We start from the raw sequence: 20,907 nt of genomic DNA, 5'->3' as shown, positions 1-20,907 counted from the left end.
CGAGACACGTAAATATTACTCCCAAAATAGTCCGTCAATTTTAAGCAATTTAATTGACTCGTATCGTCATACGACCAATTAAATATTCAATTAAGAGTGTTACCCTTTAGGTATGACCTAAGGGGATCAACTGATCACCACCGTCGCACGACAGTAATGTCCAACTCTAGTCAGCCAATCATTACCGATATGTGTGGACCAGTTGACAGTAAAATATTACTTCCCACATGTATTCTTAAAATGAGACTTAAACATGTGATCATCATGATCGACAGTTGTGATCGCATTATTGTCGGAGGACACATATTCCAACAATCTCCCACTTGTCCTCGACAAGTGTGCGTCACCAATTTTCTTGTCCTATTACTATATCCCACTCAATGCAAGGTGTCTTTCATGTCGTACTTGCAAGTGATCATATCAAGAGTGGTTTCCTCGATCAGGAGAATAACTGATTGGCCGGAATTTATCCACCATGGATACCTTACGAGCGTGGCCACGCATTTCCAGTTCATTACTCCTCGAGTGGCCCTGAGATATTGTTATAACCCTGACAAGGGGTGGACAATTCCTATCACAGTTATTCCCTTCGACTAGCCACAACCATCATAACCCAAAATATGCCCATTTGACCCCATTTACGAAGGTCGTAGTAACACAAATCAAAGTTAATCAAATCGTGCCATCTTAGGCGAATGGGCCTTTAGTCAAAAGAATCGACTCATTAGAATACTATAGTAGCTCTCGCCACGACCAGGCTTTATAAATTTGCCATAACTCTATAAGCGATCATAAGGCCCGACAAAGTGTTCCTAATAGTCTGCGTATGTGATCGACTAGTCATTCTCATATGACTCCATGGCACTTGAACTTGCCATCAATCGCATCACACTCTAGTCACTTCGAGACGTCACCTCATACAAGTGACTATGGGTGAATACTATGTTAATCCGTGTTCACTTTAACGGGGTTCAATTTGTCACTACAACCCGTTTGGATGTAACAATGTATAAAGAAAAGATAAAAGATAAATGTGATTATGAACATGAACAAAAACAACACTTTTATTTCATTTCAAAATCTAACATAAACTTGGTACACGTTTAAGTCCTATGGACGCAACATGTCCATCATGCTTGGCCTGTGATAAAGGCTTGGTGAGCGGATCGGCTATGTTGTCATCCGTCCCAACCTTACATATCGCAATTTCCTTTCTTTCAATGAAATCTCTAATTACATGATATTTTTTTTTTTGATAAAATGTAAGCTTTCATTAAATCAAAAGAGATCGTGACCATACACCGTGTTAAGACGACCCAATTTTTGGGCCAGACTAAACACGCAAAAACGAAACAAAAGAGACAGTAAGGCCCAAGGCACAAATACAACAACCGACACTCAAAACTCTTACCCTATTTCATTTTAACAACAAAACCAGGAGAGAGAGGGACAACGACGCCTTCTCAAGCTCCGCACAACCCATAGATCCATTGATCCTGCAAATTCTTCCTCCTTGTCACAACTTTAGCTAGCCAAATCTTCATATCTTTGATGATTCCAGTAGCCACTGTTTCTGGTCTGACAACAGTAGCCTCATGTTTGCTGCGATTTCTCTGGTGCCAGATGGAATACATCATAGCATTGATGATTCCATTGATAGTGTCCGTCTTATCCCTAGATCCAGAGATGTTAATCCACCAATCAGTCACATCGTCTCGAGGTAAGCTGAACCCCATCCATTGTTCAATTCTACTAATGATTCTTTGACTATATTCACAGGAGAAGAAAATATTATCCAAGGAATCGTCCCCATCTCCACAGATAAGGCAGGTAGTATCAATGTCTAACCCAAAGCTTTTCAATTTTTCATGTGTGTTCAAACCTTTATGGAAATAAATCCATGCAAGAAGACTGTGTTTGGGAATAGTCATTTGATTCCAGACCAGGGATGACCAAGGGACTTGGTCATTTTTATATCGAAGATACTCATAACCTTTGGCAATAGTATAAGTTTTACCAGGGATGTTATCCCATTGCTTTTGTAAGTAGGGGACAATAAGAAGATCCCTCACTTTACAAACTTTCCTCCAGTACCAGCTGGTGTCTTGTGTCGGGACATAAGATTTCCAGTCTTGAGATTTAAGATAGGTGTGACTAACCCACTTAACCCAAAGATGATCAGCTTTTGCATAGAGCCACCACAAAAGTTTACCCAGCGCGACCTTATTCCAAACTAGGTCATCTTTAAGACCCAGACCCCCTTCAGACTTAAGCTTATAGATTTTGGACCACCCCACCAAAGGAGTCCTTATGTAATCAGTGGACCCATCCCAGAGAAAATTTCTGCATATTGCTTCTATTCGTGCTATGACTCCACTTGGCAAGATGAACATTTGAGCCCAGTAATTGTGATAAGTTTTCAGCACAGACTTGATTAGAACTAGTCTACCAGCATAAGATAATTTCCTGGTGCCTAGTCCCCTGATTTTGTTCATGAGTTTCTCAATAATGGGAGCACAATCATGAGCAGTCAATCTAGAAGTTTTGATGGGGACTCCCAGATATCTAAAAGGGAGTTTCCCTTCCACACACCTAGAAACCTGAAGAATATCATGTTTGACTTCTTCTTTAACCTCATTAAAATACACATTAGACTTACCCTTACTCATCTTCAGACCTGAAGCAATAGAAAAGGTAGAATATGTCCTGAGGATTACCATGATGGATTGCACGTCTCCTTTGCAAAAGAGGAGAAGGTCATCTGCAAACATCAAATGAGTGAGTCTCAAAGGCTTACACAGTGGATGATAATGAAAAACCATTGTCTCTGTGGTAAAGGCTAGAAGCCTGGTGAGGTACTCCATGCACACCGTGAAAAGCAGGGGAGAGAGGGGGTCACCCTGTCTAAGCCCTCTCTTCCCTTCAAAAAAACCAAAGCTATCTCCATTTAAACTCAAAGTATATGTAGCTGTTGTGACACATTCCATCACCCATCCAATAAAATTCCTTGGAAATTTAAGGGCAATAAGCATTTGATTAAGGAAACTCCACTCACTGTGTCATAAGCCTTCTGAAGGTCTAGCTTGAACAAACATCTGGGGGAAGCATTTCCCCTAGAGTACAACCTGATAATGTCCTGACAAATCAGGATATTCTCCATAATACTCCTCCCCTGTATGAAGCCCCCTTGATTTTGTGAAACCACCTCAGGTAAAATAAGAGCCAATCTGTTACAGAGAACTTTAGAGATGCATTTATAAATTACATTACAACAAGCAATAGGCCTAAATTGTAGAACTATGGATGGCCTATCTACCTTGGGAATCAGGGTCACCATTGTGGCATTAACTTGCTTGAGGAGTTGGCCAGTTCTAAAAAAATCCTGAACTGCTTCAGTAACATCTGATCCAACTATGTCCCATGCATCCTTATAAAATTTACTTGAATAACCATCTGGTCCTGGTGCCTTATCATTGGGAATCTGATGGAAAATACTTTTAATCTCCTCTTTGGTGACTGGACTAATTACATGATATTTTCTAAGTACATGTCTAGATCTATTACTAGACTTAGGCTCTTTAGCTTGGAAGATCGTCCCACTATTATCACAATAGAGAGTGATGGGATCATTGGCGGTAGATACTACTATTAGACCTTCCGTGAATTGCCTGATCCACACAGCTTCCTTGGCGACTTCGATGCTTTGCAATGTACTCACCTCCGTTGTTGAATCCGCAGTCACAGCTTCCTTGAAGCTTCTCCAGCTAACGGCACCACCATTGAGCATGAAAACGAAACCAGCTTGTGATTTCATGTCATCTCTATCCGTTTGGAAACTTGAGTCCGTGTAACCATTAACACGGAGCTCGGTGTCTCCTCCAAACACTAAGATAGAATCCTTAGTCCTTCTCAAGTACTTAAGGATGTTCTTGACGGATATCCAGTGACTCTCACCTGGATTTCCTTGATATCAACTCGTCATGCTTAAGGCATACGAGACATCAGGACGTGTGCATATCATGGCGTACATGATTGATCCAACAACGGAAGCAACAACGGAAGCATAAGGGATCATCTTCATGCGTTCAACATCTTGAGGTTCGGAGGGAGATTGAGATTTTCTCAATATAGTCCCAGTTACCATAGGTACCAATCCCCTTTTTGATTTGTCCATGCTAAACCGTCGAAGAATCTTATCAACATAAGACTCTTGACTTAGTGCCAATATCCTCTTGGATCTATCTCTATGGATCCGGATACCTAATATGCGTTGTGCCTCTCCTAAATTCTTCATTTGGAAGTGGTTACCTAACCACTTCTTAACAGAAGACAACATCGGAATATCATTTCCAATGAGTAGTATGTCATCAACATACAAGATTAGAAACACAACATTGCTCCCACTAAATTTCATGTATAAACATGGTTCCTCAACACTTCGAGTGAAACCATTCTCTTTTATAACATGATCGAATCGATGATTCCAACTTCTAGATGCTTGCTTAAGACCATAAATGGATCTCTTAAGCTTGCACACTTTGTCAGGATTCTTGGAATCGACAAAACCTTCGGGTTGTATCATGTACACCTCCTCTTCTAAATGCCCATTCAGAAAAGCGGTTTTGACATCCATTTGCCATATTTCATAATCATGAAATGCGGCAATCGCTAACAAAATCCGTATGGATCTTAGCATGGCTACGGGGGCGAAGGTCTCATCATAATGGAGACCTTGGACTTGGGTGAATCCTTTTGCCACTAGCCTAGCTTTGTAGACATCATCATGTCCTTCTATGCCATTCTTGACTTTGAAAATCCCTTTGCATTGAAGGGGTCTTGCCCCTTTAGGCAAATCTACCAAGTTCCAAACTTGGTTTTCATGCATAGAATCCATTTCGGACTTCATGGCTTCAAGCCATAAGGAGGAATTAGGACTAGAGATTGCGGCCTTGTAGGTGGCGGGCTCGTCACTTTCTAAAAGCAACACATCGAGTGTTCCATCTTCTTCGATAAGTCCCACATATCGATCGGGATGGCGAATAACTCAGCCCGTTCTTCTAAGAGGAGGAGGGACAACCGCGCTAGACGATGAAGGAACATCTTCTTGCGTCTCTACCTCGGTTTGTGGCTCTTGAATTTCATCAAGTTCAAAACTTCTCCCACTCTGTCTCTTAGAAATAAAATCCCTTTCTAAGAAGACAGCCTCAGAAGACACAAACACTTTGTTTTCTTGAGGTTTATAGAAGGAATAACCTCGGGTGTTAGAATAGCCTTCAAAGGTGCATTTTTCAGATCGTGGGGCTAGCTTATTGTCATTTTTGGTTTTGACATAAGCATTACAACCCCAAATTTTCATGTAGGATAGATTAGGAACTCTTCCTTTCCATATCTCAAATGGAGTTTTCTCGGTGGCTTTGGTGGGACAATTTTTCAAAGATATTATTGCGGTTTGAATCGCAAATCCCCAAAACGAATTTGGTAACTCGGTTTGACTCATCATGGATCGAACCATATCAAGTAGGGTTCGATTTCTCCTTTCGGCAACACCATTAAGTTGTGGTGTTCCGGGTGGAGTAAGTTGTGATATAATACCACAACCTTTCAAGTGTGAATCGAATTCAAGGCTAAGATATTCTCCACCACGATCGGATCGTAGTGCCTTAATTCTTTTGTTCAATTGGTTCTCTACTTCGTTTTGAAATTCCTTGAATTTCTCAAAAGCTTCACTTTTATGCTTCATTAAATAGATATACCCATATCTACTCAAGTCATCGGTGAAGGTTATGAAGTAGTCATAATTTCCACGAGCGGTGATACTCATTGGTCCACACACATCGGTATGTATGAGTCCCAATAGTTCACTTGCTCGTGTCCCTTTACCACTAAAAGGATTTCGAGTCATTTTGCCAAGAAGGCAATATTCGCATGTTCCATATGATTGAAAATCAAATGGTGTCATCACATTAGTCGAAATTAATCTTATGATGCGATTCTCGTTTATGTGACCTAATCGAAAATGCCAAATGAACGATTCATTTGGATCACTTGATTTGAGTTTCTTTGAATTAATGTTGTAGATGTCATTAGTCGGATTCGAGGTTTCTAAAATGTAAATGCCATTAATGGAAGGGGCTTGGCCTATAACCAAGTCGTTCCTTGAAATAGTACAACGATTGTTCTTAAAGACAAAACAAAAACCGTCCATGTCTAACATAGCGATTGAAATAATGTTTTTAGAAAGTGTAGGCACATAAAAACAATTATGTAAATACAACTCAAACCCATTAGGCAAAGCTAATACATAAGTTCCCTTGGATTCGGCCGCTACTCGAGCTCCATTTCCAAGGCGTAGATCCACATCTCCTTTGCTAAGCCTCTTCACGTCTCTTAATCCCTGTAAATGATTACAAAGGTGAGAACCACAACCGGTATCCAGTACCCATGTTGTAGTGGAAGTATAATTTACATCAATAACATAAATTTCCTTAGGAATTTTACCTTTTGGAACGATGATTCCTTCCCTTATATTTCGTAAATATACGGGACAATTCCTAAGCCAATGTCCCATGCCATAACAATAATGGCACTCATCTTCAACTTGCTTGAAGTTTTTCCCTTTCTTCTTAAACTTTTTGCCCTTGGAAGCAAGAACTTGATTGCTTGAGCTCCCACTAGTTTTGGCATCTTTCTCTTCCAAAGACAAAGATCCTATAGATTTTATGAGGCGGTCTTCCTGAGACCGGCTCACAAGAGATCTTGTAGTAGTAGTAGGAGGTTTAGAAGAAGTGATGAAGTTTATGTTTCCATCCGAACGTATCCCAAAAGAAATTTCTCTAGTAGTTTCGAAATCATTGTTGAAGCAAACGTCGTCAAAAACATTGTGGCAAGACTCAATAGTTATCGGTGCGGTAGCGTTTGATGGATTCATTGTAATGAACTACAAGTATGGAGGAAAAGGAAATATTAACATTTGTCTTTTTAAATCATACTTGTAAATAAATTTAACAAGATATGAACATTTATATAGTGACCTCTACCCAACTATTATAAATGATTCCAAGACCCAAATTCATATTAACTTAGGCATCAGTAAAGCCGAATACAACCCTTATCAATATAACTCGGTGGATTAACGCTTAAATCGATTCTACCTTTAGAACTCTTGGTCAATAAAATTACATTAATATTTATCTTTAGCCCGAAACACATCCGGCAACCGTCGAGAATACTTTCGTTGAGTTCAACCCAAATTTCGAATAAATGTGTCCATGATCCAAATTTACATCAACTTGGGCATCGCAGTTTCTAAAACAACCCTCATCTTTATAAATTCGGTGGGTAGACATTTATCACCCACTTCCCCTACGTAACAAGGTTTGTACCCCGGTAAAGCCGAGTGCACTCCCTCACGAAATAGGTTTTCATGGTTTCTACTTTTTGGTAAGGCTATGTCTCAATTGTTTATTTTAGCGAGAGGTCATGTCAATTTATTATCTATCACGTTTTAAGTGAACTAAAGCGGTGAACTATGATAATTGTAATTGACACGGTCGAAATACTCAATCAAATGATAATGCATGTTTTAGTTATGGCGATTTAGCGATGCATGCAACATATAAATAAAATGCAAAGCATAAATTAAATCCTAGTATGACCTTCCTAAAAAAAATAGTAAATCTAATAAATTATTACATATTCGGAAACCAACTCCATTGGTCCCTTGAACTTCGGTTTTGGCACGCATCTCGAGGTAACACCGTCTTTAATGGATCGCCTTCTTAAGTGGCACCGTCTTCAAGGATCTCCGGAATAAATAAATTACATAACAAATTACATAATTTCCTATTATACATTTGTAATTAAAATAAAAATAAATCTATTAAATTACAAAACGGTGATACGAGATCACAATAAATTACAACCGAATCGATATTCCCATACATTTCGGGTAATACCAATTAAAAACTAAGGCCATACTAAGTAAAATTACATAATTCAAAAATTACATAAAATAAAATTATGACAATCATAAATAAAATGCAGCATTATAATATGTATGAACATGCCCAATTTTATGCTAAATCGCCTTTAAGGAGCCAATATCGTATATTAATCGGTTTTTACGGATTTGCGTGATTTAACCCTTTATAATCACTATAATTACATAAATTCATATTTATGTACAAGTTAATTACCCTAACCAACTTAGGACTCAAAATTAGTCTCCACTAACATTTGACAACAATTAACTTACATTTCTTAATATTGTTCATAAAAGGACTTAAAATTACAATATAATGCCATAAACTTCAAATAAATCATAAAAATTTCAAATAAATTCCAAATTTGAAATTTAAACTCATGAACATTCTGGAAAAATACCATGACACTCATAATGTTCAAAAACTTAGGTTAAAATTTCGAAATTTATCGAGAAAAACAATGTTGCGGTTTATCAATTATTACCATAAAAATATGAGAAAAATTATTTTTATAAACTTTTCACTTTTATATCTGAAAAGCAAGATAAAATGTAACATGTGACGTTTTTCCTTAGTCATGAAGTATGTTTTAGCAATTTATACTAATTAAAGTCACTATTTATGTTATTTTTCATCAAAAATTCATAAATGATGCATAAAGACTTCATTATAGCCAATTATTTTACACACATCTTGTAAAATTTCATGTGACAACATACTAAATTTTTATGACCAGATTCGAAATATTACTCATATTAACCTATTTTTCATTTAAATTCGATTTTTATCATGAAAAAACCATATTTCGAGCATAAGAACTCATAAAATTATGAAAATTTACAGGTCATCTAAATATAATATATGTGAAAACATATCCAAAAATCACTGTAAAAACCGAAGTTTAGCTAATTTTAGTCCAAAAATGACATTTTTATCATAAAATCACATTTTAATGCCATTATAATATAAAATGAACAATAAAAATCCATAAATTAACCAAAATATCCTAAATACATTTTAGTACCAGAAAATTTAACATGCATAATTGATTTCGTGATATATCATAATAAACACAAATTTATAAGTTTTATATGTTAATCGTATAACTCGGAAAAACTATAACCGATTTGCATGCAAACAACCCAAGGCTCATGATACCGCTTGTTAGAAAACTATATCTCATAAACAACATATTCTTATATGTTATAATTTAATTTAGTCATAAAATTAATTTAGATCTTATGCATGCAAACATAAATAAAATGTATAGAAGAAATCGTCATCCTTACATTGAGATTTTGGATCAATGGGCACATTTTTTTTAATATCCTTCTTACTTGTTCTTGAGCTCTCCTAATATGGATGAACAAAGATTCAAGGATAGAATCTCTCCCTAGGAATTATACCCAAGATAACCTCCTAAAAGACTAATATTATTAATACTAGAACAATATTAATCTTAATAAAATTGACCCAAAACTATTGTTTTTATCTCTTGTATTTCGGCCAAGAGAGGAAGATATTTGGAGTTTTATTTCTCTAGTTTTTCTTAGAGAGTTTTATATTTCTTACACTAGAAATATTATGTAAAAGTATGAATGAATAATGATAGGGAAAAAACTCTCTATATTGCACTTGCAAAACCGGTGGGGAGAGAGGAGAGGAGAGGAGAGGTGAGCCAATGCATGGGCAAGTCATTCTTCTCAAGAAAAACTAGGCTTGCATGGCTATAAGCTAGTCATCATCATTATGCTCTCCACTTAATAATTTAACACAAATTAAACATTATACTCCCTCCCATATTTCGGTCTATATTGGATAAAATGGATTCCATTTTATCTTTGTCAATTTGTCAATTTGTCACATGTCACAAGTCATGTAAAATTGTCATGTATTTTTAACGTATTAAAAATCAACGTATTAATAAAATACGTCATGTACAAAATCGACTTAGTGATTCACAATTACTTGTACCAAAACACTTTACCAATTACAAATTACAACATCTTGTATTTATAATAAATTATTCATTCAGTTCAATTATTTCCGTAAACAATAATTTCATCTAAGCAATAAAACAATTCGATTACTTAGACCGTGTCTAATTTAATCAAATTACAACGAGACACGTAAATATTACTCCCAAAATCGTCCGTCAATTTTAAACAATTTAATTGACTCGTATCGTCATACGACCAATTAAATATTCAATTAAGAGTGTTACCCTTTAAGTATGACCTAAGGAGATCAACTGATCACCACCGTCGCACGACAGTAATGTCAAACTCTAGTCAGCCAATCATTACCGATATGTGTGGACCAGTTGACAGTAAAATATTACTTCCCACATGTTATCTTAAAATGAGACTTACACATGTGATCATCATGATCGACAGTTGTGATCGCATTATTGTCGGAGGACACATATTCCAACAATCTTCATCAGCTGTGTAGACGCATATCATGTTGGTTGTATCTACATTTTCTTCTCCTTCAAGCAATGATACTGCGCAACGATTGCAGAATGGGACTTGCATATATTTTTCTTCCCCCAGTGCCAAAGTGGCTGCAAGGTTAGCAAGCGCGTCAGCGAACTTATTGGCACTCCTTGGTACATGACCAATTTTGACGGAGTCAAGTTGATTACGCAATTGCAAGGCCCGTTGATGGTAAGGGATTCTTCCTTTTTTCACTTCGTATTCATCGAGGACTTGGTTGACCACCAGCTTAGAGTCTCCGTAGATGTCCATATCTCTTACGCCTATTTCGATCGCCATTTAGAGGCCAAGTATGAGAGCTTGGTATTCTACCATATTATTTGTGCACAACTGAGTGAGTGTAAAGGCATATGGCAAGAGATGACTTTATGAAGTTACGAATACAACTCCAGCTCCAGCTCCATCTTGCCTTGCAGCATCGTCAAAGTACATCTGCCATGGAGGTAGAACGTCCACGTAGAAAATTTCTTCTCCCGGGAGGTCATCTGAAATTTCCCACTATGCTGGCACTGGATGATCACCCAAGAAGTCGGCGATAGCTTGACCTTTCACAATCTTTTGAGGCACGAACGCCAAGTCGTACTGCTTAAGTAACATTTTCCATTTCGAAAGTCTTCCCGATAAGACTGGTCTTGAGAGTATGTACTTGATTGGATCAATTTTTGAGACCACGTGTATGGTATGCGCCTGCATGTAGTATCTGAACTTCTGGATGGTGAGCACCAAAGTAAGACATATATTCTCTATTGGCGAGTAATTTAATTCAGCTCCAACGAAGGTACGACTCAAATAGTAGAGTGCGCTCTCTTTGCGGTCTTCAATTTCTTGAGCACACATTGCCCCCAGTGAGTGTTCTTATGCTGGGATGTAGAAGACAAGTGGCTTTCCTGGAATTGGTGACCCCAGCACTGGTGTGCTGGCAAAGTACCTTTTTATGCTATCGAATACATTTTTCATCCCATTGGAATGGAGCATCCTTCTTCAGAAGATGGCTGAATGGTTGGCAACATCCTGCTAGGTTAAATATGAACCTTCAAATGTATGTCAAACATCCTTGCAATCCGCGTAGCTCTTTTAGCTTCTTTGGCTCTGCATTTCGTTGATGGCTTTGATTTTTGTTTGGTTGATTTAATGCCTCTATGCCTAACTACGAACCCCAAAAACTTCCCAGATGTGACGCCGAACGCACACTTTAACGACTTCATTTTGAGTTGATATTTTCTAAGTCTCTTAAAGACGATTCGAAGGTCTTTGATATGGTCTTCTCATTTATTTGATTTGACAACCACATCATCAACATAACACTCTATTGTTTTATGCAGCATGCCATCAAATATCTTTTCCGTTGCGCGTTGGTACGTAGCTCCAGCATTCTTCAATCCAAACGGCATGACCGTGTAGCAGAAGATCCCTTTTGGCGTTCGAAAACCCGTTGCTTCTTGATCTTCAGGTGCCATATGTATTTTATTATAACCAACCATACAATCCATGAATAAGAGTGCTTCATGACCAGTGGTTGCATCAATCATCAACTCTGTGACTGGCAAAGGAAAGTCATCCTTCGGGCATGCATCATTAAGATCTCTGAAGTCGACGCATATGCGCAATTGTCCATTCTTCTTTCTGACTGGGAAATGTTCGCTATCCAGGTAGGATATTGGACTTCGCGAATAAAACCAGGTTCTATGAGTTTGTTGACTTCCTTTTCAATTTCAGGTACAAGCTCCGGTCTAAAACAACGTTGAGACTGCTTTTTTGGACTGATGCCCTTCTTGATTGCTAGACTATGAACTGCAACTTTTGGGATGAGTCCAAGCATCTCTTTATAGCTCCAAGCGAAGAAATCTTTGTACTCGACCAATAATTTATAGTACTCCTCTTTTTCTTCCTTATTCAACATAGCACTAACGTAAATGGGGCGAGGATCTTCAGTAGTTCCCAAGTTGAGTTCATAAACAGTTGATTGCCCCCTCCCCCCCGTCTTCAAGTGTTTCAGGGGCCTCGTCAGCCTCAACTTCTTCGTTCTCGTCAGGTATCTCTTCTAATGTGATGTGATATGACGATGTTGTAACTTCTAAGTCTCTTGGCTTCTTTGCGCCAGAGGGGCGTGAAGATGAAGGAACATGCTCTTCAACATTTTTTGACTGGCCTGTGAGAACTAGTACGCGCCTCCTTGCTCTGAGTGGCTCATGTTGGATGATATCTACTACTTGCATACGCTCTATGCGAGATGGTATTGCGCTTCTCAAGTCATTAATTACTCTTACTTCTTCTTCATTTGGTTTTCTAGAAGTTGAGAGAGGACGACCCTCATCATTATTCTTCTTGAGAGCCCCTAGTCGACTGAAAACCGTTTTTGATGGACCGACCAAGCGATGATGGATTGTGCTCTTCATGTTTGTGCGTAACGAAGGTTTCGATGTTTTGATTTCACTTTCACCTTGATTTTCAAGCCTAGAAAAGACAGACGTGTTTTTGGTTGAAGCACTTGGCCTTCCCAGTCTTTTTTTTTGGGTGAAATGTAAGAATTTCATTAAGCACAAACTTAGGCTATTACAACGTAACATTTTACAACCATACCAATTTGGGTAGAGACATATCTCTACTTACATACATCAATACTTTCTAACCATTGTCTATCATGAATATCTAACTGGTTCTTGAAAGCACAAATCCGCATTTTAGCAACATTCCTAGCCATCCTAAACACAGACTCAGGCATGACCAGGCAATGTTCCAACCTTACTCTATTCCGCTGCAACCAAATAAAGTAAAAGCAAGCCATAAAAGCACATAACAGTATACCCTTTCGATTCTTGGACCACTTCTGAAGCCATATCCACCTCAAAATGTCATCAGATGGAAGAGGAACATGACATACACCAGCCATTCCTACTAAAATGGTTCTACTGTAAGTACACTGCTGGAACAGGTGCAGATGAGCCTCTGCAGCACGCCCACACAGTAGACAGTCATCATCAGGAACAATATATACCCAAGCCAAATAGCTTAACTTTAACCTGCAAAGCTTCTATGGCTAGTAACCAGCAGACAAATTTATGCTTAGGCACTGCCCATTTGTTCCACACAATGTTATGCCAATCAACTGCCTAATATTTCACTCGCAACATCTCATATCCACTCTGCACTGTATAACCCTTAGAATCCAATAACCACTGTCCCTTATTATAGCCTGAAACGAGCTTATCACGAACTCTACAAACTGTTTTCCATCCCCAGCTAATATCCCCACTGGAACATAATCAGTCCAAGCTTTGCCTTTTAAATAAATCTGGCTGATCCACTTCACCCAAAGCTTATCAGGATTAAAAAATATCCACCACACTAACTTACCCATAGCAGTTACATTCCACACAAAACTATCTCTTAGTCCCAGTCCACCCTCCTTTTTTGGAGATCACACTTTTGCCCAACTGACAAGGGGTACTCTAAGTTGATCAGCACTACCATCCCACAAATAATTTCGACAGATGGAGTTCAACCTATGCATCACACCTTTAGGAATAACAAAAATGCTCATCCAATAAGTGTAAAAAGAAGCCAGCACTGAATTAACCAGTACCAATCTCCCAGAGTAAGACAAGTGTCTGGAACCAAAGCTTGAAATTCTTGCAGTAATCTTTTAAACCAAAATTTGGCCTTTAGCTTTAGTCAACCTACTAGCAGTAATAGGCACCCCCAGATATTTAAAGGGGAGGTGACCTTCCTGAATCCCAGTAGTAAGCAAGATATCCTCCTTTACCCCCACTGGCACCCCATTAAAATAAGCATTAGTCTTAATAGGACTCATGTGTAATCCAGAAGCCCTGGAGAAAGTAGCAAAAGCTCCAAGCAACACCATGATAGAGCCCACATCACCTTTACTAAATAATAACAAATCATCTGTAAACATTAAGTGTGACAGCTTGATTTTACCACACATAGGGTGATATCTGAAGCCCATATTTTCAGTAACATACCCCAAGACTCTACTCAAGTACTCCATAGAAATATTAAACAAAAGAGGAGACAAAGGGTCCCCTTGTCTTAACCCTTTATTCCCATTAAAAAAACCAAAAATATCTCCATTCAAGACCAAGGAGTAACTAGCAGTCTTAACACACTCCATAATCAAGGAAATAAAATGTGTAGGAAACTCTAAGGAAACCAACATCTCCTCTAACAATTCCCAACTGACTGAATCATATGCCTTCTTCAGATCAACTTTCATCAGGAATCTAGGAGAGACTAACTTCTTATTGTATAATCTGACAATGTCCTGATAGATAAGAATGTTTTCCACGATGCTCCTACCCTTGATAAAACCTCCTTGACTATCACTGATCAACTCAGGCAACACCCCAGACAATCTATTGCACAGAAGCTTAGAAATGCACTTGTAAACAACATTGCAACAAGAAATTGGATGGAATTGAGTAACATTTTGAGGCATTGCACACTTAGGGATGAGAGAATGAGGGTATGATTTAATTGCTTAAGACGTTTACTAGTCTGAAAAAAATCTTTAATAGCAAGACAAACTGAAGCCCCCACAACATCCCAAGCATCTTTGAAGAAGGCACTGGAATAACCATCTGGACCTGCAACTTTATGGTTAGGTATAGAAAACATGACGACCTTAATTTCTTCATCAGAAACAGGGAGCAAAAGCATCTGCTTGTGATCAGCAGAGCACACCTTCCCCAACTTAACCACCCTGTGACTGATATTAAGAACCTTCTCAGAGGTACCCAGCAAATGAGTATAAAAACTCAAGAAAGCTTCCTGAATTTTCTTTGGATCGTCACATGGAACACCCTGAGTATCCTCTATCTTAAGAACTTTATTCCTGAGCTGCCTCCCTTTAATAAAACTATGAAAATATTTTGTATTCTCATCACCCTTATCAACCCAAATGGCTTTGGATTTTTGTAGCAGGAACTCAGAATAGGCAGACTCCAGGAATCTAACACTGCTATTAGCTTCCAACTCTTGAGCAATGAGAACAGCATTAGAAGGATCATCCCTGAGCTTCATTTGCATAAACTTAAGATTCATTTTAGCCCGAGCAGTATTATTGACTATGTCATGAAAATTATCTTTATTTAACTGTTTCAGAGGCCATTTTAAGGACTTCAATTTCTTGACCAACTGAAACATCAAATAGCCGTTCCAGTCATTAGCCCAAACCTACTGCACACACTCCTTAAAATCCTCTGCTTTACTCCACATGTTGTAGTACTTGAAACATCTCCTTGATTTAGTACTGTTACTATGTTCTTGAATGTAACACCCCGGTTTATGAAGGAGCCTTTAGCGAGACATTCCCTAATAAACCGGACTGTTACCATCTCGGTTTCCCGAGGTAGTGAATAACAAATTAAACACCAAGGCAATTTATTTAACATTTTAACTTAATTATTACAACTTCTTTTACAACAACTATAAAGAACTAAAAAAAAAGGAAGTGGAAGTCTTCTAAATAATGATCTAACTACTATGTCTTCTGATCCAGTGTCTCACGCCCATCAAGCTCCCGGTCCTATCTTTTAAACTCCATCTCAAGTCCGCTCTCCCCATAAAACGGTTCATCACGGTGTTCACGAATAACCCAAGGTCAACCACGAGGTTGAGTAGGGAAAACAATAAAACAATAAATATGATATGCATGATACTCCGTCACCTCCATCTCCATCTCAACTCATCACACACAACCCCAAGCACGCCCGGCCATACCGATCCCCATAATATATATCGACCGTGCCTCGAATCCTTAACCTCCATATGAATAGAGGACACCAGGGCAAGTCTGTGAGAACCAGCTGGGCCTTATCACAACATCACATCATATCTCATCATCGTCACCACCACACCATCCTCCAACTCCAATGCATATGCAATGCTCAACAATAATCAATGCAACATGATATGTATATCAATGAATGAAATCATGACAAATTTGTCAAAATAATGAAATAACATATCAACACGAACAGTTCAAACAACCACACTCCAGATATGAATCATAACATAAATTACAACCACGCACAAATCATCGATCACGGCTCGGTCACATGTAACACAACAACTCAACACAATTTAACAACACCGGTAAGTCAAGTGTATTTCCCTACCTCGGATCTGCAGGACAAATAGTCGGGTGCTCAATAATATTTCCACAACAATTAAGCCCTCTGAAAGGTAAATAAATGATAATTGATTACTTAACTATTCTCGTTCCCAAAATAGAAATTTACCAAAAATAGAAACTTTCCCGATATAGTAACTTTTCCATTTTAACAAACCCGACTCGAAACCCGTCCCCAACTACTCACTTATTATTAATTATTATTTTATTCTAAACAACTTGGAACTTAAACCAAAACGATAATTAAAGAATTAAACGAATAATATGATAAAACGAATCAAACATTAGTAAAAGTAATTTAGCGACGACAACTAATTTGTTCACTAATAAACATACTAACACTTTATTTTGTAAATAACTAAACCCGACTTATGCATTAATATAAACACGTTACAACTATCCCAAAGGTTATCGTCCCGACTCAAATTACGAACACCAAGGCAATTTATTTAACATTTTAACTTAATTATTACAACTTCTTTTACAACAACTATAAAGAACTACAAAAAAAGGAAGTGGAAGTCTTCTAAATAATGATCTAACTACTATGTCTTCGATCCGATGTCTCACGCCCATCAAGCTCCCGTCCTATCTTTTAAACCCATCAAAGTCTCTCCCCATAAAACGGTTCATCACCGGTGTTCACGAATACACAGGGTCAACCACGAGGTTGAGTAGGGAAAACAATAAAACAGTAAATATGATATGCATGATACTCCGTCACCTCCATCTCCATCTCAACTCATCACACACAACCCCGGCACGCCCAGCCATACCGATCCCCGGCAGACTATATATATCGACCGTAGTCGATCCGCCATTCCAAATTTTATGGGCAAGTCCTGAGAACCCACTGGGCCTTATCACAACATCACATCATATCTCATCATCGTCACCACCACACCATCCTCCAACTCCAATGCATATGCAATGCTCAACAGTAATCAATGCAACATGATATGTATATCAATGAATGAAATCATGACAGCTGTCAAAATAATGAAATAACATATCAACACGAACATTCGATCAACCACACTCCAAAGATATGAATCATAACATAAATTACAACCACGCACAAGTCATCGATCACAACTCGGTCACATGTAACACAACAACTCAACACAATTTAACAACACCTAAGTCAAGTGTGTATTTCCCTACCTCGGATCTGCAGACAAATAGTCGGGTGCTCAGTAATATTTCCACAACAATTCGCCCTCTGAAAGGTAAATAAATGATAATTGATTACTTAACTATTCTCGTTCCCAAAATAGAAATTTACCAAAAATAGAAACTTTCCCGATATAGTAACTTTTCCATTTTAACAAACCCGACTCGAAACCCGTCCCCAACTACTCACTTATTATTAATTATTATTTTATTCTAAACAACTTGGAACTTAAACCAAAACGATAATTAAAGAATTAAACGAATAATATGATAAAACGAATCAAACATTAGTAAAAGTAATTTAGCGACGACAACTAATTTGTTCACTAATAAACATACTAACACTTTATTTTGTAAATAACTAAACCCGACTTATGCATTAATATAAACACGTTACAACTATCCCAAAGGTTATCGTCCCGACTCAAATTACGAACTCGAAACACGGCTTTGTAACCCGTTTCAAACCGGCCCCCACTCCCCACCCCCGACCGGATGCCGCCACCAACAAAGTGGCTGCCGCCGCCCGCCACCGTGGTCCCCCATCCGCCCGGACCCTATCGACCCCCACCACCGTGGTCGACTCGAGCGGGCGAATCGACCACGGTCACCAACATCCCCGGACGCAGACAACAACCCCACAAAACCCCTTTGACTACCCCCCCGACAACCACCACCCCTGCCGCCATTTCCACCGCCCAAAACCCGCCAAACCACCACCAATAGGAGCGACTCCAACCACCCATTACCAACACCCCGACACCAACCACCCTCATCGCCTCCCTAAGACACGCAATTGTACCGCCAAAAGCCCGACAGAAAACAAAAACGAAGGGGAGGTTGTACTCACCTTTCTTACCGCCACCACCGCCACCAGGGCCGCTCACGGATGTCGACAACCACCGTAGGGCCTTCCTTGCTTGCGCCGTCAACCACCCACACGCACTCTCCCTCTCTCGATTTGTGTGAAGGTTGAGAAAGGTGTTGAAGAAGGAGGGTGGCGGGTTGAGGGAGTAGGTTGTGTAGAATTAGGGTAGATAGGTTAAAGTTTAGGTTAGATGGTAAATGGGTCATGGGTAATCGTGCCCGGGTAAATGGGTAAATGTCATGGGTCAGCGTGGTTGGTAAAAGGACTAACTATCGTGACTTCGTCCAGTTAAACCCGTCTCGACAAGCTTACGAATAACTCACTCCTACGATATTAATACGACCAAACAATTACTCGACTCAACTATTATCCCGACATAATAGTAACGTAAAATACATAATAATAATATATATATATATAATAATATCCGTTTACACGATTATATAAAATACGGGGTATTACAGTCTTCCCCCCTTAAAATGAACTTCGTCCCGAAGTTCGCTCAACTACCAAACAGATTTTCTAGTACAAGGATTCATGGACTCAAGCGGTTGAAACGGAATGTTACATTCTACCCTCCTAAAAAGAAAGTTACGTCCCGGAACTTACTTCATGCAAACCAATCACCACTCATAAAATCATGCAAACTATCAGAGCACCATAACAGCAGCAGCTTAATTACACAACATAGAGGACTCATTTGTGTGGGTACCATGCAACGAAACATCAGCGAAACATCAGCTTGAACAAACTACGATCTACAACTTGATCAACACCACAATCTATACACAAGTGGAACATAAACCTTAAGATTTTACAATCCTACCCAACTAAAAACATGGTTACGTCCTCGTAACCTCTTCTCAACTTTCATATTCCAATGTAACAAAACACTGTCAACAACATGTAATCAGAAAAGAACACATGACCAAAAGATTGCGCAGTAACATTAAAGTTGAAAACAAGGTTTTATTATGAAATTAACTGATTGTCAACAAGTATCACTTATTACTTAGTTCATGCTTGACTTAAAACACAACATCGAACTAAAAGAACAACAAGAAGGAACCCAAGGTTTACACGGTTTCAAAACAGACCGATCATGGTGTTACTAGCCCTAACCTAACGGTCCTTAGGTCGCGCTTCCTCTCGTTTCTCGGTGACTTCTATGTCATTCCCTTTCTGTTCACCTCTTCCCCGAAGTCCGGCATGGGTGGTCCAATCGTACTTTCGGCATCGGTACATTAGCGTAAAATTCGTGTCTCGGTCGCTGCTATGAAGTCAAAGGTATGCTCGGGCGGGTATTTGGCCCCGCCGCAATGAATTAGGGTCACGGAATAGCCTCATGCAATGGGTGGTCAACTCTCTCATATAAAATCGTTTGCTTTGTCCTTTAGTATGCCAGTCGAATAGAATCGATAAGGGTATACGCTCTCAACTGAGTATTAGTTAAATACTCAGGGTGCCCATTATGGCCATACATGTCCATGGCAGTGCAAAGTCTCTCACAATGCTCATTAAAGTCAGCATCAAGTGACATGTAACAGTCTTGCGGGTGTACATTGTAGGGATCCATCCTACAAAATGGAAGGTTAACAAATTTAGACACAAGGGTGTTAAGACAAGGGACTCATCCTCGAGGTTTAAGTGTGCGAAAGATATATAACAAGTTTTCAGGGTAACTGTTGTAATACCAGGGTTTTGGTCAACTCAAGATCATCACAATTCGCATTATCTACCAGAGAACAATCATTTTAGAAATATCAACCGCAAGAATACACGTAAACCAACATACAATCTACATTGACCCCACCAAATTCCACTCCCAAGTCAAAACTGTTACCAATTCCGAATAATTGAACAATCTGCTACTAATAAATCACCAGGAGTATTAAAATATGCGGTACATGAGCATTACTTAAACACCTCGAAACCATAGAAAACATAACACGTAATCAAAACCTTTTTACTCATCAGACATACAACACGAATTGGCCAACTTGTTTGATATAAATTCTGAAACATATTCGCTAATAAAAGTAACAACATATGATCCATGCCAACACAACACTACTTCCATATCACACATGTGTTTGACATCATAGCAACCATATCGTTCAATTGTGTCCAGCAACTTAGTACCACTCATTTTCAAAAAAAAAATATATCGCATACATAGTTTAAACATACATTCACCATCGTATACTTTGTAGAATTCTAGCTATAGTAAAAGATTAG

At 38.7% G+C, this 20,907-nt stretch overlaps 1 protein-coding gene across 1 annotated transcript; it reads right to left on the bottom strand.

Moving 5' to 3' along the window:
- Positions 1-1,463: 1,463 nt before the first annotated feature.
- Positions 1,464-2,822, bottom strand: LOC141638677 (uncharacterized). The gene has a single exon (XM_074448022.1). It carries the CDS (start codon positions 2,820-2,822, stop codon positions 1,464-1,466), a length of 1,359 nt encoding a protein of 452 aa, XP_074304123.1.
- Between the last annotated feature and the right edge of the window lie 18,085 nt (positions 2,823-20,907).

This window comes from Silene latifolia, unplaced genomic scaffold, assembly GCF_048544455.1.
Source record: "Silene latifolia isolate original U9 population unplaced genomic scaffold, ASM4854445v1 scaffold_214, whole genome shotgun sequence".
Taxonomy (NCBI): Eukaryota; Viridiplantae; Streptophyta; class Magnoliopsida; order Caryophyllales; family Caryophyllaceae; genus Silene; species Silene latifolia.
Note: the sequence above shows the minus strand (reverse complement) of the source record. Positions and strands in the feature narration are given on the sequence as shown.

Excerpts from the sequence above, each read along its gene's own strand:
- LOC141638677 (XM_074448022.1), bottom strand. The coding sequence starts at position 2,822 with ATGGTTTTTCATTATCATCCACTGTGTAAGCCTTTGAGACTCACTCAT.